We start from the raw sequence: 16,734 nt of genomic DNA, 5'->3' as shown, positions 1-16,734 counted from the left end.
GACAATACATTAATACTGGAGAGGTTTGGGAGGAATTCACCTTGATTTATAGCCATTGTAGGGTTTATAGTTCATCTGCAATCAAAGAGCACTCAGGACCCCACCAAAAATGGCCTTGGACCTCACTTGACACACAGAACGTCCATGACCAGTTGAAAATACTGGAGGGGTTTGGAGGGAACTGACCTTCCTTTCTGGAAGTTGTAGTTCACTTACATCCAGAAACACTGTGAGCACCACTGATGACGGATCTGGACCAAACTTGGCCCACAGAACCCCCATGACCAACTGAACCCACTGGAGGGATTTGAGGGGACTGACCCACCATGGTGGGAGCTGTAGTTTATCCTACAGCCAGAGATCACACTGAACCCCACCAATGATGCATCTAGAGCAAACTTACCCAACATGACAAACTTTAATCACTGATGGAGTTTCAGGGGGTTAAACTGGCATGATGTGAGTTATAGTTCATCCACAACCTTCTTTTCCAAGTCCATCTCCCCTCTTTATGATATTTTTGAATAAACGTTTCTTTATTATTGTCCCTTAGCGGGTAGCAACGGCCCTTTCCTCTGTGGCAAGCAGACTACCTTTGAAGGCGGCATGAGAGAGCCAGCCATTGCCTGGTGGCCAGGACATATACCTGCTGGGCAGGTAAGAGTAAGGAATGCTTACTTTGCAATAGATTTGAAAGATTTTTCCCTTTCCTTTTTAAGAACAAATACATTCCAATGGGCTTTGAGTCCAACCTGAGCCTGGAATTTTGGTCTGGAATTGTGTGCTTTGGCCATTGTATCCCTGCTTGCCTATGGGAACAGATGATGCCTTCTTTGTGCTATAGATCACCTCCAGTAGTAGATACCGCAAGCGACCCCTTTGCTCCTGAACAGCAAACACAATTGATGTCTGCTCTTGAGTAAACAATGAGTGCTTTCTCCCTTTTGTGGACATCTTCATTCCAGAGAGAAGCACCCTTCAGGAGCTGGAGTCTTTGCAAATCCCTTTGTGTGCTTGGACAAAGGCAGAAATTTAGTTTCTGATTGAAATGGCCTTTCAAGGGTTTTCATTAAAACAGAGTGGAAGGCGTTGTATGCACATTTGTTAAAGGGAAGGTTGCACTCCGGCATATTGGTGGGAGATGATTTTTCACTTTTCATATTCAAGAAGGTATTACTTGTGTCTGAGCGTATCTTGTGAATCCCTTGCAGACCCAGATTGGTAGAGTTTCAGGGCCTTGCACTTTAGGTTTGCAGAGTCTCTCCTGTTCCATCATTTCTTTGGTCCTTTGATGGGATCTCTTCCTCTGGAATGGCCCTGAGATGGAGGGAAATCATAGACCTTTTAAGGCAGGCATGGGCAACCTTTTTAACTTGCGGTCTGCATGCTAGCACTCCCTGATAGGAGGACTGACTGCCTGGTGATAGAAGGAAGGAAGGACGAAAGGGAGGAAGGGAAGAATGGAAGGAGAAAGAGGGAGAGAGGGAAAGAGGGAGGAAAGAGAGAAAGAAGGAAAGATGAAGGGGTAGAAGGGAAGGATAAAAGTAAGGAAGGGAAGGGGAAGGAAAAAGAGAAGGAAGGAAGGGAAGGATGAAGGAAAGAGAGAAGGAAGGAAACAAAGGGGAAAGAAGGGAGGGGAAACAGGGAGAGAAGGAGGAAAGGGAAGGAAGAAAGGGTGGAAGGGAAGTATGGAAAGAGAAAGAGGAAAGGAAGGGAGGCAGGTCTTAAAAGCCTTCTTTGGAGGCTTTTAAGTAGAGGCTGGATGGCCATCTGTCAGGGGTGCTTTGAATGTGATTTTCCTGCTTTTTGGCAGGGGGTTGGACTGGATGGCCCACGAGGAGGTAAAAGGAGGTAAGGGGGAAGGAAAGAGAGAATGAAGGAAAGAAAAAAGAGAGGGAAGGATGAAAGGGTAGAATGGAAGGATGAATGGATGGAAGGACAAAGAAAGAGGAAAGGAAGGAAGAACGAAAGGAAGGAAAGGAATGATTTAAGGAAGGAAGGGAAGGAAGAAGGAAGGGAAGACAAAACGGAAGGAAGTAAGGAAGGAGGGAGAAAGGGAGAGAGGGAAGGAAGGATGAAAGGGTGGAAGGGAAGGAAGGAGGAAGGAAAAAAGGGGGGAGCTAAGGAAGGGAGGGAAGAAGGAAGGGTGGAATGGGAGGAGAAAGAGGGAAGAAAGGGGGAAGGAAAGAGGGAAGGAAGGATAGGATGGTGAGAGAGAGGAAGGCCTGAGCAAAGAGTCTAAGGGGCTGCATCCAGCTCCTGGGCCTAGGTTTGCCATACCTGTTTTAGGGGGAAAACCTGCATCCTGTGATTTGTGTTCGTAGCAATTCTTGTCAAGTAAAGATAGAGGGCCATGAAAGATTATTCTTCTTTTCCTTCTTGCTTTTAAGACTTCTGACGCCTTACAGCTTCCTCCTTGCTGCAGGTGAGAAATGAAGAGTTGCTTTAGTTTTCTTCTGCCTCCCAGAAAGTCCTGCTATTGCCTCTTGAATCTCTGTTTCTGTGCATACTTTCCTTCCTTCCTTTTCCCCTTCCTTTCTCTTTTAGCTTTGCCATCTCTTTATTGAGGCCTCTTCTCTCCTCCCTCCTCAGTTTCAGCAAAACACATTCAGACATTTTAGTTGCACATCTCTCTGCCTGGCTTTATATGCTTTCTATGTGTATCATGTGTCTTGAAGTTGAGATGCTGTCAGAGTGTGATTTGCCCAAGTTCTCCCAGTGGGTTTCCATGGCCAAATGGTGATTTGAACACTGGTCCAACACTCAAACTTACTTTTCCTTTTATGAATTAAGTACTGGAAGCATCTGAGGACTGGTGCTGGGTTTGCGGCTTACTGAGGCTGGAGGTTTCCTTCTCTGAAGAGGGGTGTGTCTTTCTTCCAACTAGGAATATGGGGAAGTGACAGTATCCAGAGTCACATTATGGTTTGCTCTCTCCCAGCATTTGTTACCAATGGCTTTCCAAGGTTTCAGCTAAATTATCTACTTAGCCTTTCTTGGAGAGGCTGGGATTGAACCTGGGATGCCCTGTATGAAAAGGAGTGTTCTGCCATTGAGCTATAAACAACAACAACAACAACAACAAAATTACACAGTAAATCGCAGTGCTCTCTGTGCCATCCTCCAAAAAATTGGGTCCCCTGACAAATTTGTGAAAATTCTGTGACTTCTCCATGATGACATGATGGCAACAGTCTTGGACAGCAGTGTATCTCAAAGTGACCCATTTAAGGTGGAATCAGGCATCAAACAGGGATGTGTTATTGCCCCAACCTTATTTTCCATCTTTGTCATAATCTTGTTGATGGGAAACTTCCCACCAGAGTGGAAATTATCTATCGGACAAATGGCATGCTATTTAACCTTAGCAGACTAAAAGCCAAATCACAACAACATCTGTTATAGAACTCCAGTATCCCGATAACGTAGTCTGTGAGCATTCAGAAGAAGACCTACAAGCCACTCTAAACACCTTTGCATACAAGGTGTTTAGAGTGCATACAAGAAGCTCGGCCTCTCACTGAACATTGAGAAAACCAAAGTGCTCTTTCAACAGTCACCAGCCAATCCCTTTTCAAATGCCAGAAATACAGCTTAATGGTGTAATGTTAGAAAATGTTGACCCTTTCACCTCCTTTGGTAACCACCTCTCCACAAATGCCAACATTGACACTGGAATATAACACCACCTGAGCTCTGCGAGTGCGGTATTTTTCCGAATGGAGTGGAGAGTATTTGAGCACTGGGACATCCGTTGGGAGACCAAGGTGCTTGTTTATAAAGCTGTTGTCCTACCAATGCTGTTATATGCCTGCAAAATGTTGCCTCTGAAAAATCCTGCAAATCTCTTGGGAAGACAGGCGAACAAATGTCAGCGTTCTGGAAGAAATATTGAAGCGATACTCCTGCGCCATCAACTCTGCTGGAATGAAAGCCATGCTGTCCGAATGCCCAAATTTCACAGTTTCCCAAAGCCATTACTATACCCCCAACTCAAGAATGGAAATTTAAAGAAATTTAAAGATGGACTTAAAGCCAATCTTAAAAACTGACATAGACACTGAAAACTAGGAAGCCCTGGCCCTTGAGCACTTTACCTGGAGGTCAGCTGTGACCTGCAGTGCTGTGGAATTCAAAGAGGCACGAATGGAGGGCGAAAGAGAAACGTGCTAAGAGGAAGGTGTGTCAAGCCAACCCTGACAGGAACCGCCTTCCACCTGGAAACTGATGTCCTCACCAAGGAAGAACATGTGGATGAAGAATAGGTCTCCACGGCCACTTATGTATCCACCGCCAAGAGACTACACTTGGAGGGCCATCATCCTCAGGCTACAAGGGATTGCCTAAGTAAAAAATAAGCAAATTATTATTACATATCTTTTATCACAGTTGAATACTATGCCCCATTTTTGAAGTTAGTGCACATTGTAGGAGGTGCTTCTACCCTTCCTTTTCTTCTCTTTCTTTTCTCTTTCTCTCTCAGCTTCCTCCAAGTTTCCTGCTTGTTTCTTTCCTTTTCACAGCTATTATTTTAACACCGATCCGCACGCTTTTGCAGAGAGTGAGAGGACAAATAGCTCTCTAAAAGGAATCCAGTCCCAAGCAGGATTCATGATAAACAACTGCCATTCAGTGTGATTTAAGGACACTTAGTGCCATATGGATTTGGTGGGTTTCGGCACATTTCTTTCCCTCCCTCGGATGGTGGCCTTTGCCTTGGGCTCGTCTTTGCACAAACGGATGGTTCCCAAGCAGATCCTTCGCCATATGACAATCTGTGAGTCTTGCTGAGCTGCGGAGATGCTCTTTAGGAAGAAAAACCGAAAAACCCACACAGACATCTCCCGGTTCGAGAAAGAGCTCTGCATTCCCCGACCCAAGGAAACACAACCCATATGTGCTTTTAAATCAAGCAGTATGTGTGGATGACAAATCGGGATACATTTACAGATTTGGGAGGGTTTAGGACTAATTGGCATATTAGAAAGTGAAAAAAAAACAGGGGGGTTATTGCCTCGCAGTGTGATCAGTGTTACTGTGGAAATCTTTTTTCAATTATTTTTAGTCTGTTGAGCATAAGCAAGCGCACATTCTGAATCCTCGTCCCCTTTTGTCATTATTTGCCTTTAAGTCACTTCAAACATGACGACCCAATGTTATCATTAGTTTTCTTGGCATGATATCTTCAGAGGGAGTTATTTATTATTATTATTTATTTACAGTATTTCTGTACCGCTTTTCTCACCCCGAGGGGGACTCAAAGCGGTTTACACATAACTGGCAAAACTTCAATGCCATACATTGGACACTGATGTGATGCCAATCCATAACAACCACAATAATAAAACCACAATTAAGCATAAATCATAATTAGACAGAACATAAGCAATCATTAAAACAATCTATATAAATAAAAATGTAATGTTCATTTGTGGTATTCACAGAACTCAAAAACCACTGGGGCAATTGGCACCAAATTTGGACACGATACACCTAACAACCCAATGTATGTTCTTCACGTAAAAAAATTGATTTTGTCATTTGGGAGTTGTAGTTGCTGGGATTTATAGTTTACCTACAATCAAAGAGCATTCTGAACCCCACCAACAATGGGATTGAACCAAACTTGGCACACAGTTCTCCCATGACCAACAGAAAATACTGAAAGGGTTTGATGGGTAGTGTCCTTTAGCTTTGGAGTTGTAGTTCACCTGCATCCAGAGAGCACTGTGGACTCCAAGAATGATGGATCTGGACCAAACTTGACACAAAAAATCCATATGCCTAAATATGAACACAGATGGAGTTTGGGGAAAATAGAACCTTGACATTTGGGAGTTGTAGTTGCTGGGATTTATAGTTCACCTACAATCACAGAGCATTCTGAACCCCACCAACGATGGAATTGGGCCAAACCTCCCACACAGAATTCCCATGTGGGCCACAGCAACATGTGGCAGAGGACAGCTAGTAAATAATAACAGTCTCACCAGTCATATTGTCATTCTAGTCCATGCCCTTTAAACTCTACAAACATCTACTGTCCGAAGGCCTGGTCCCAAAGCCATGATTTTAATTTCTTTCTAAAAGCCAGGAGGGAGTGAGCAGACCGTACCTCATTTGGGAGTGTGTTCCATAGGCAAGGGGCCACCACCGAGAAGGCCCTGTCTCTCGTCCCTGCCAGACGCATTTGCGCAATGGACGGGAGGGAGAGCAGGATCTCCCTGGATGATCTTAGATTACGAGATGGGACGTAGGGGTGGATGTGTTCAGACAAGTAAGCCGGGCCAGAACCCTATAGAGCTTTATAGGTCAAAACCAGCACTTTGAATTGGGCACTTTTAATTCAGCACTATGATTTAAGCAGGTCACACTCTCTCTGAGGCTGAGAGAGTGTGACCTGCTTAAGACCACCAATGGGTTTCATGACTGAGCAGTGTAGATTAGAGCCTTTGTCTTCAAAGCCCTGTTCCCATGGTGTCTCTTGGTTGCTGTTTCCAAACGAATTCACCACCAAGGAGGGAACTTTGGAGACGCATCACATGGTGAGCTTGCTTTCCAGAAGGATCCAGCTGAGTGGGATGTATAGTACTTGCAATGCTTAGGCCATTATCTATTTGTATACAAAATGAAATACAATATAAAAGACACATAATGACAAACGGAAAGATAATTCCAGGAAGGAATGCTCATACAACCCAGAACATGGCCATACAGAAAACCCACAGCAACCCAGTGATTCTAGCCATGAAAGCCTTCAACAACACATAGAACATCTCGGGGGGGGGGGGGAGCAGTTGTTACAAGGGTTCTTTCTCCCACCCTGGACCTTGTAAACCTCCCTTGCTTAGTTTCCAAAAGACCTCACAACCTCTGAGTATGCCTGCCATAGATGTGGGCGAAATGTCAGGAGGGAATGCTTCTGGAACATGACCATACAGCCCAGAAAACTCACAGCAAGTGAGTGGGCATATGGAGTATTTGTGCTGAGTTTGGTCCAGATCTATCATTGTTTGAGTCCACAGCGCTCTCTAGATGTAGGTGAACTACAACTCCAAAACTCAAGGTCAATGCCTACCAAACCCTTCCAGAGTTTTCTGTTTTTCAGGGGAGTCCTGTGTCTCAAGTTTGGTTCAATTCCATTGTTGGTGGAGTTCAGAATGCCCTTTGATTATAAGTGAAATATAAATCCCAGCAACTATAACTCCCAAATGACAAAATCACAATGTTTTGAGTGATGGTCACTCCTTGTGTTGTGAGACGTTTTGTTGCCAAATTTGGTGTGATTTCGTTCTTTGGTTCTTTTGTTTTTAAGGTACTCATTACTCACAGAGCATTTATATATATATAGATGGAACATAGATCTTGCATGTTAAAATCATTTTAAGTATAAGCAATACTACTCTAATTAGATAAAATGGGATTAGACAAGAGCATCCCCAAAGCAATCAGCCGTATTATCAGCAATAAATCTAGCCTAGTTTTGGGGTTAACCATAGAGCCAGGAATGTGTAGTCTTTTACTCTTTCTTTGACTCCTTTCCCTCTCCTCCTCCTCCTTCCCCTCTTCCCTCCTTCCTGGTTCTGCTCCCTGAAGGAGAAAAGAACATATCAACCCGAAGACAGCGCCGCCGCAACCTTTCCTGCGCTATCTCCCAGAGGGCACAAATTGAAATTGAATTAGACAGGGATATCAGGCCTGCTCGCTGTGATAAATGTGAAAGGATTTTTATTTAAAAACGCCCTGACATTTGTTCACCCGGTTTCAAATATTTAGCTTTGCCTCCTCTCCGTTCCTGGCGGGGGCAACTTTATTAATTGTCGCCTTTGATTCAGCGTCAGAGGCTTGAAAGCGCTGATAACGCTGGCGCGGGGCAGTTTCGTCTCGCCACGTTGGCCCAAAGCAAAACGGATTTCCATTTTCTTAAAGACATTCCATGTATGCCAAGAGTTTATTTCTCTCTCTCTCTCTCATATATATATATATATGTCTCCATCCTCTCTGTACCGGCTGTTCCTTGCTGATACGGGAAAATATCTGATCTCGCTATTTTCATTATTTATTTTCCGCCGGGTTGTTACTCTCCGGAATACACACACGCACAAACCAGAATAAAAGAATGCTGTCAACATAATACTCAATTCCCCTCCGTTTCTCCTCTGAAAAATACTTCAAAGTTTATATTAAAACAGAGTCGCCTCCTCTCCCTGCCTTCCTTCCATTTCTCCTTTTCAATGTGGTGCCACCGATAATAATTCCATCGTTTGGCATTGGGTTTCTTTGGAGAAGTTTCCCACTCCTTTACAAAACGAATGGCTTGCAAGACCAGGGATGTAATGGGCCATTCGAAGGCGAGACGTATTCATTTTAAGGCGAGACGTATTACTCCAGGAGCCATTTCAATAATGAGGGGGCAAGTACAAGAAATCCTTGCCAGCTTCATACTGACCTGGCTTCTTTTTGAAATACTCGACGGGAATCAAAGACGTTTTGAGTTGGCCCAAATTATTCTCTTCTGTTCAGTATGACCTTAAGCCATATTCCCTTCCCAAACTCAGAGGACTATTTATTTATCATGTCAGAAGCGAGTTGAGGGGATAGTTAGCATGTATTTAAAATCACAAAGTTTAAAATTTGGCATTATGCTAAATGTCCTTTGACCAGAAGCTGGCCACTTGGAGTGTTGTATGTCAGTATGTTTGTCGGCCTGTTCAGCCTGTGATTGTGTCTGATGCTCATGATGGGAATAAAGTTCATGATGATATTCATGTTGGGAATGATGTTCATGTTGATGTGCATAATGGGAATAGATGATGTTCCTGATGTTAGGCCTGGGGATGAGGGTTTGTTAAGTTCAGAAGAGTTGCCTGAGCAAGGCCACATTCCTGGGAAAGACCTTTCGCAGCTTTTCTCAGAATAGTAAAGGTAAAGGTTTTCCCCTGACATTAAGTCCAGTTGTGTCCAACTCTGGGGGTTGCTGCTCATCTCCATTTCTAAACTGAAGAGCCGGCGTTGTCCATAGATGTCTCCTAGGTCATGTGGCCTGCATGACTGCATGGAGCACCGTTACCGCTGGGGCAGTACCTATTGATCTACTCACATTTGCATGTTTTCGAACTGCTAGGTTGGCAGAAACTGGGGTTGACAGTGGAAGTTCATGCCGCTCCCCGGATTCGAACCTGCAACCTTTTGGTCAACAAGCTCAGCAGCTCAGTGGTTTAACCCACTGGGTGGGGGGGGGGAGTTCAGAATTTCTCAGAATAGCAGCCTGAAAATGAAGCTGAGATTGCTTTGTCAGGTGCAGAGGGAAGGGATAATGAAACCTTGGAACAGAAAGCAATGTTTTAGTAAACAAGGGCAGAACTTTCAGAATCTCAGGCGTTCAGTTTGTCTACAGCAAAATAGAGATAATAAACCGTTATCTAGTGGGAAGGTGAGAAAGAATGCTTTCCTTTCAGCTTTGGGCTCTAGAAAGAGTTTATAATTATTCTTGGGAGACAAATGTCTCAGTTGAGCCAACATTGTTATTTTATGATTGTCTTGCTTTCAAGTACTCTTTGTTTCATGTACTGTATCAAGTTGTTGTCAAGCTTAAGGTTTTGCCTTGACGTTCCTGCAGTTTTGTCTCATGGTTTCAAGTGCCTTGTTTCATGGATTTCTGTGTTTTAATGGACCTGGTTTCCCTGTAAAATTTATGGATTATCCTGCATTTTTACTGCTTTGCCTGCATATATTCTACAATAAACTGCTTGATGATTTTACCAAGCTGCTGTATTGTTTCAAGTCAGAGGTGTTCCTGCTCTGGAATACGACATGGCGTATCGTACTCCAGAACAGGAACACAACATGGCATTATACTAAATGTCATTTGACCATTCGTTGGTCACTTCAAGTGCCTCTGGTGTTGCTGTAAGAAGGTCCTCCATTGTGCATGTAGCAGGGCTCAGGTTGCATTGTAATAGGTTGTCTGTCGTTTGCTCTTCTCCACACTTGCATGTCGTGGACTCCACTTTGTGGCCCCATATCTTAAGGTCAGCTCTTGATCTCGTGGTGCCAGAGCACAGCCTGTTTCGCGCCCTCCAGGTCGCCCAGTCTTCTGTGTGCTCAGAAGGGAGTTTCTCATCCAGTCTCAGCCACTGATTAAGGTGCTGGGTTTTAACCTGCTATTTTTGGATTCTTGTTTGCTGAGATATTCCTGCAAGTATCTCTCTCAAGCTGTTTATTGATTTAAGGTGATGGCATGCTGGCTGATATCTGAACAAAGGATGGGCTGGGGATGTCACTGCCTTGGTCCTTTCATTACTGGCTGCTCCTTCCCGACAAATGTCAGGTGGTGCAATATCAACTAAATAGTATTACATCTCCAGCAGTGTAGGGTGTAGACATCTTGTGATAATGCAGCATGTCTCATTAAGAGCCACATCCACAGTTTTAACATGGTGGGATGTATTCCACACTGGGCATGCGTATTCAGTAGTAGAGTAGCAAAACACAAGGGAGAGGTCTTCATTGTCTGGTTGTGATCCCCAGGTTATGCCAGTCAGCTTTTGTACGATATTATTTCTAGCACCCACTTTTTGCTTGACATTCAGTCAGTGCTTCTTGTAAGTCAGAGCACGGTCCAGGGTGACTCCCAGGTATCTGGGTGTGCTGCAATGCTCCAGTGGGATTCCTTCCCAGGTCATCCTCAGAGCTCGAGATGCTTATCTGTTCTTAAGGTGAAAAGCACACTTCTGTGTTTTGGATGGATTAGTAATCAGCTGGTTTTCCCTGTAAAAGGCAGTAAAAGCACCTAAAGCTTTGGAGAGCTTCTGTTCAACAATTTCAAAGCTCCCTGCTTGAGCGGTGATGGTATGATCATCAGCATAGATGGAACTCTCTGTCCCTTCTGGCAGTGGCTGATCATTTGTGTAAATGTAAAACATTGATTGAGCACGCACGCTCCCCTGAGGCAGACCATTCTTCTGTTTTCTCTTTCAGAGAACTGAAGAAGTATTAGATTTGGATGCATCAAATCATAACAACTATTATTATAATAATTATAATATTTATTATCCACCTTTTCTTACTGCTCTCAAAGCAGGCATTCCCTCCCCCCAAAACATGGCTTTTAACAGCAACAGCAACAACAATAACAACAATAACTACTTCTACTACTATTACAGGCAGTCCCCAAGTTACAAACATCTGCCTTACATACTACTCATAGTTAAGAACAGGGATGAGACAACAGGAAGTGAGAGAAATCTGATCCTAATAAGGGAAATTCACTCCTGGAAGAATTATTAACATGGGGAAAAGTGGTCTCCACCGAAACTTTCTCTCTAATCCTTGTCTCTAAAACAAGCCAAATTTTCCAAAATCCCATTCTCACAAGGACAGGAAGTGAGGCAAAATCTTCTGAACAGAAGCACAGACAGCAAAACAAACACCACATGGATGTTAACCCTTCCTTATGCTATCCAAAGCTAAAAAAGATATATTTGGGCTGGAGTCACACTTAAGAAGTGTTCCTGTTCCAACTTACATTCAAATTCAGCTTAAGAACAAACCTACACAACCTGTCTTGTTCGTAATGTGGAGCCTGCCTGTACTACTACAGTATTAGGGACTCTTCTACCAAAATTAGCTAAATTACTTTTGTCGATCTACTCTTTCATATATTACCTGCAACAATAAAAGTAAGCAGTTACCTTTTTGTGATTGTCTTACCATCATCCTGTGTATTTCCTCTCCTGTTTCCTACCATAAGCTTATATATAGCACTGGCTATACTGTGCTCTGCTCTGCTATAAATGGCAAATATTCCCAAAGATCATGTGATTCCTTTCCATCTGACTCTCTTGTTGGAAGCAAACGCTCTTTCCTCTGGCAGCCTTCTCTGTTGGAGCTTTGTGTGTGTATCCATCCATCCATCCATCCCTCTATCTATCTACTTACTCTTACCTTGTCAATTGCAGGTGAGCCATCAGCTGGGGAGCGTGATGGATCTCTTTGCCACCAGCCTGGCTTTGGCAGGACTCCCGCCTCCCAGTGACAGGGAGATCGACGGCATCGACCTTTCGCCCGTCGTCCTGCAAGGCAAGCTAATTGACAGGTGAGCCGTGAGCGGCACGTGGCCTGCTTCCCAACCCAAGACTCCTCCATGGGTTGTTTTGTTGCCTTTAGAGCCTCTTGGTTGAAGCAGGAAGAGGTGATAATACTGTGTCCAATTCTGGGTGCCGCAATTGTAGGGAGATGTTGATAAGCTGGAATGTGTCCAGAGGAGGGCGGCTAAAATTATCAAATGTCTGGAGAACAAGCCCTATGAGGGGCGGCTTAAAGAGCTGGGCATGTTTAGCCTTCAGAAGAAAAGGCTGAGAGGAGAAATGATGAGGGCCATGTATAAATATGTGAGAGGAAGTCATAGGAAGGAGGGAGCAGGCTTGTTTTCTGCTGCCCTGGAGAATAGGATGCGGAACAATGGCTTCAAACTACAAGAAAGGAGATTCCATCTGAACATGAGGAAGAACTTCCCGACTATGAGAGCTGTTCAGCAGTGGAACTCTCTACACCAGGGTGTGGTGGAGGCTTCTTCTTTGGAGGCTTTTAAACAGAGGCTGGATGGCCTCTGTCAGGGGTGCTTGGAATGCGATTTTCCTGCTTCTTGGCAGAATGGGGTTGGACTGGATGGCCCACGAGGTCTCTTCCAACTCTAGGATTCTATGAAAAGGAAGTGTCTTTAGATCCCAGGTGTTTAAGTTCAGCCTTTGATTGTGCCGGCACCTGATCTCTCTGGGGATTCTGGGCCTGTCAATCATTCTGATGACACTGGGGATTCTGGGTCTGCAAGTCAGCAGGAGAGCCAGCAAGAGATTTTAAGCCCTGAAAATGAGGGATCTGTCTGAAGGCCACATTCCTGAAAGGCAGCTAGAGAAGCAAGGTCACAAATTGATCTGAACTCAGAGGATCAAAATGAAAGTCCAGGTGGACAGGCTAATGAGCAGTTAGATAGAAGATTTACGTTGCATCAACATAGGGTTTCTCCGGAGAGCCTACGAAAGTCAAGACGATTGTTAGATTGTTAGCGAAGAAGTCCTTATCAGTTTCCCAGGGGAGAACGCATGATTTTCTCTCTATATGAGCTAGCCCAGCAGATGGGTCTGTTAGTCCAGGCAACGTTGGTGATTGAGTATAGATCTATTGTCAAGTCAAGGGATTTCTAGTTCCATGTTCCACGTTTCCTTTTGTTCTTGTCTCATGATTCCAAGTTTTGAAGACTGTTCCTGAATCTCATGTTTTGGACACCCAATTAAACTGGAAGAATGGGAAAAAATATGATGACTTTCTTTTCTGCAATAGTGTCAAAATAGGAACATTTGTTGCACTCTAGGAAAGGAAAAGCCCTCTGTAAACACCACACAGTTGATTGGAAAACAATCCTTTTATTAAAGATAATTAAAAAGCAGCAAGTAAAAAGCACTTTAAAGAAATAGGTAAATCCAATTTGAAGATAAGCAGGAGCAAAAATAGTCCAAGTAAAGTTCAGCAAAGTCCATAAAAACAAAGCCACGCTTCTCTAATATAATTCAGGAAAACAGGAATCATTGATCCAAGGCATGAGTAGGCATTCATACATTCCAAGAATCCAAACCATGAACAAGAAATACTTAGACAAGAATCTTCCAAAGCAAAGCTTCCATGAAACAAAGGACGAGAACAACACTTGATTCCAACGATGCTTCATCTGACTATATATTCCATACTTGGAACTTTTTATCCCCTCGTTAAGCTATTCCACACACTCAGGAATTGGTTTTGTTTTACTTGAGATCCCCTTATCTTTTTCTGTTGAAGCCTGGCAGAACGCAGAAGGCACTGTTCGGCCTGTCTGTTTTAACTAATTTCCTCTCGCCTATCTATTTGCTCATGTAAGTCTTGCAGCTGGGCCAGGTGCCCAGTTGTTTTCAAACCCCAAATCCTGGGAACTTTCTGGTAACAATTCACTATAATCCCCACACCCTTCAGAGACATTCTCACGGGAAACTACACTTTGCACAGGGGTCTCCTGGTCCTTCTCTGCATCAGTATCATTGGCCAAACCATTGCCATCTTGAAATTCATTGACATCACTTCCCACATCCAAAGCACCCTGATCCTGAAACACAATCGCACGCTGAACTCCAACAACATTATCTTTTTCTCAATGTTTAGCTGGGTCAGAGTTTCACTTTTTACACAACTTAAATCTGAATTGGTCTGTTTGTCTCCAGTTTTGTACCCCACACCAGCACAGTGAGTGTTTATATATTTTATACCAGGACTTATTTGCTCCTGTCCTATCCAACATCCCAATTTCTGTGGTTTGTATTTGAAGGAAGCTCATACATGCTGGCCTCCCTTTCAGCTGGAAATCTAGCCTCCCAGATCTTTTGTGCCTCCTCTGGTGCCCAGGTGCCTCTTCTTCCCCTTTTTGAAGCATTTGAAGCCATTTGACGCTGTGTGAAAATTACATGGTCTGGTAGTTCAAGGATTAACACCAAGACAGGTTGCGTAAGGTCTCGTTCTTGCTTTCGCACACATGAGGCAGGCTCCCTCTCGCCTTGATGGACGCTTTTAAAAAATGCTAATTGAAAACCTTGCGGCAGAGGCTATTAGGAAGCAACCTGCTCCTGACTGATAGCGGAGTTGCCAGCCAGGCTCCCTTTAAAAGTGTTTGTCTCCCTTATCTCTGTGGCTGCCAATAAAGATGGCGGGGAGGGGGGGCTGGGGAGGGGGAATGCTTGTTTGGACACGTTACATTTCTCATGTAGCCTTACATCTCTTTTTGTTCTTCCCTCTTTCTCGTTCCATCAGGCCAATATTTTATTACCGTGGCAATGAGATGATGGCAGTACGAATTGGGCTTTATAAAGCCCATTACTGGACCTGGAGCAATTCCTGGGAAGAATTTGGCCAGGTAATTGAAAAAAATGAGCCTTTTTCCCTCCCTCCTCTTTCTCTCTCTCTCTCTTTCTCCTTCCTTCCTTCCTTCCTTCCTTCCTTCCTTCCTTCCTTCCTCATCCTTGACTTCCAATGGCAGAGGTAAAAGGTAAAGGTTTCCCCTTGACATTAAGTCTAGTTGTGTCTGACTCTGGGACTTGGTGCTCATCTCAATTTCTAAGCCAAAGAGCCGGCATTGTCCGTAGACTCCTCCAAGGTCATGTGGCCAGCATGACTGCATGAAGTGCTGTTATCTTCCCGCAGAAGCAGTAACTATTGATCTACTCCAACTTGTATCTTTACGAACTGCTAGGTTTGGAGAAGCTGGGGCTAACAATGGGAGCTCCCTCCGCTCCCCGGATTTGAACTGCCAACCTTTTGGTCAGCAAGTTCATCATCATCATCATCTTTAATTACTTATTAATCGCCCTCCATCCAAGAATGCTCTAGGCGATTTACAGCTAAATTGTAAAAGATAAAATACATACATACAGAAATTAAAAATTAACAGAGATTGAATGCTCTAGTAAAAATCCAGGTCTTAAGTGCTAGAGTAAAAGGCCCTAAGTCACGCATGGCTCTCATATAGGGCGGCAAGGAATTCCATAAGGCAGGGGCAGAAAGAGAAAAAGCCCTGCGTCTGGTGCTCTCTACATGGGGTTGCCTTCAAAGATAGTTTGGAAGCTACAATTAGTGCAGAGATAGGCAGCCAGTTCAATTTATTTATTTATTATTTATTTAAAACGTTTATATCCCGATCTTCTCACCTTCGTAGAGGGACTCAGACCGACTTACAGCAAGGATCCAATGCTACTAATACAAGTTAAAACATCATACAACAATACAAGGTTAAAATACATATATACCAAATCGCCAAGGTAAAATCATGTTCAACTCAGTCCGCATCTGTGGTCACTCACTTTGGTCTGTAACCAGTCTCAGCCATTATTCTGGGAATGCTTCATTCCATAACCAGGATTTCACTAGCCTCCTGAAGGACAAGAGGGAGGGGGCAGATCTAATCTCGCTCGGGAGAGAGTTCCATAGCTGAGGGGCCACCACAGAAAAGGCCTTGTCTCTCATTCCCATCAAACGCGCTTGCGAAGGTGGTGGGACCGTGAGGAGGGCCTCTCCGGAAGAACTTAACTTATATATATATGGCCTATTCATTTTGACTAACCCTGTATTTCAGTGTCAATGTTGACTTTGGTGGAGAAGTGGCTGCCAAGGTAGCGGAAATGGTCAACATTTTCTAATGATACACCATTAAGCTGTATCTCTGGCATTGGAGAGTGGTTGTCTGGTGACTGCTAGAAGAGCACTTTGGTTTTCTCGATGTTCAGTGACAGGCCGAGCTTCTTGTATGCTTCTGCAAAGGTGTTTAGAGTGGCTTGTAGATCTTCTTCTGAATGCGCACAGACGATGTTGTCATCAGCATACTGGAGTTCTATAACAGATGTTGTTGTAACATTGGTTTTGGCTTTCAGTCTGCTGATGTTAAACAGCTTGCCATCTGTCCGATAGATGATTTCCACGCCGCTGGGAAGCTTCCCATCAACAAGATGGAGTATCATACCGATGAAGATGGAGAATAAAGTTGGGGCAATAACACATCCCTGTTTGACACCTGATTCCACCTTAAATGGGTCACTTTGGGAGCCATTTCTGTGCAAAACTGTTGCCATCATGTCATCATGGAGGAGCCGCATGTTGTGTACTGCATCACTAGACTATTAGGTGAATCTGTCAGAAAACAATATTATTTTACCTAGA

At 43.9% G+C, this 16,734-nt stretch overlaps 1 protein-coding gene across 1 annotated transcript in view; it reads left to right on the top strand.

Annotated features, from left to right (window-relative positions):
- GALNS (galactosamine (N-acetyl)-6-sulfatase) overlaps nt 1-16,734 on the top strand; it is an 80,563-nt gene that overhangs the window by 29,132 nt on the left and 34,697 nt on the right. The window contains exons 9-11 of the mRNA XM_060788111.2: nt 554-657; nt 11,961-12,097; nt 14,836-14,938. Coding sequence (XP_060644094.2) covers nt 554-657; nt 11,961-12,097; nt 14,836-14,938 — 344 coding nt within the window. The remainder of the gene's footprint in view (nt 1-553; nt 658-11,960; nt 12,098-14,835; nt 14,939-16,734) is intronic.

This window comes from Anolis sagrei, chromosome 8 (genome assembly GCF_037176765.1).
Source record: "Anolis sagrei isolate rAnoSag1 chromosome 8, rAnoSag1.mat, whole genome shotgun sequence".
NCBI lineage: Eukaryota > Metazoa > Chordata > Lepidosauria > Squamata > Dactyloidae > Anolis > Anolis sagrei.
The sequence above is the reverse complement of the archived record's forward strand: the minus strand, read 5'-3'. Positions and strand labels throughout refer to the sequence as shown.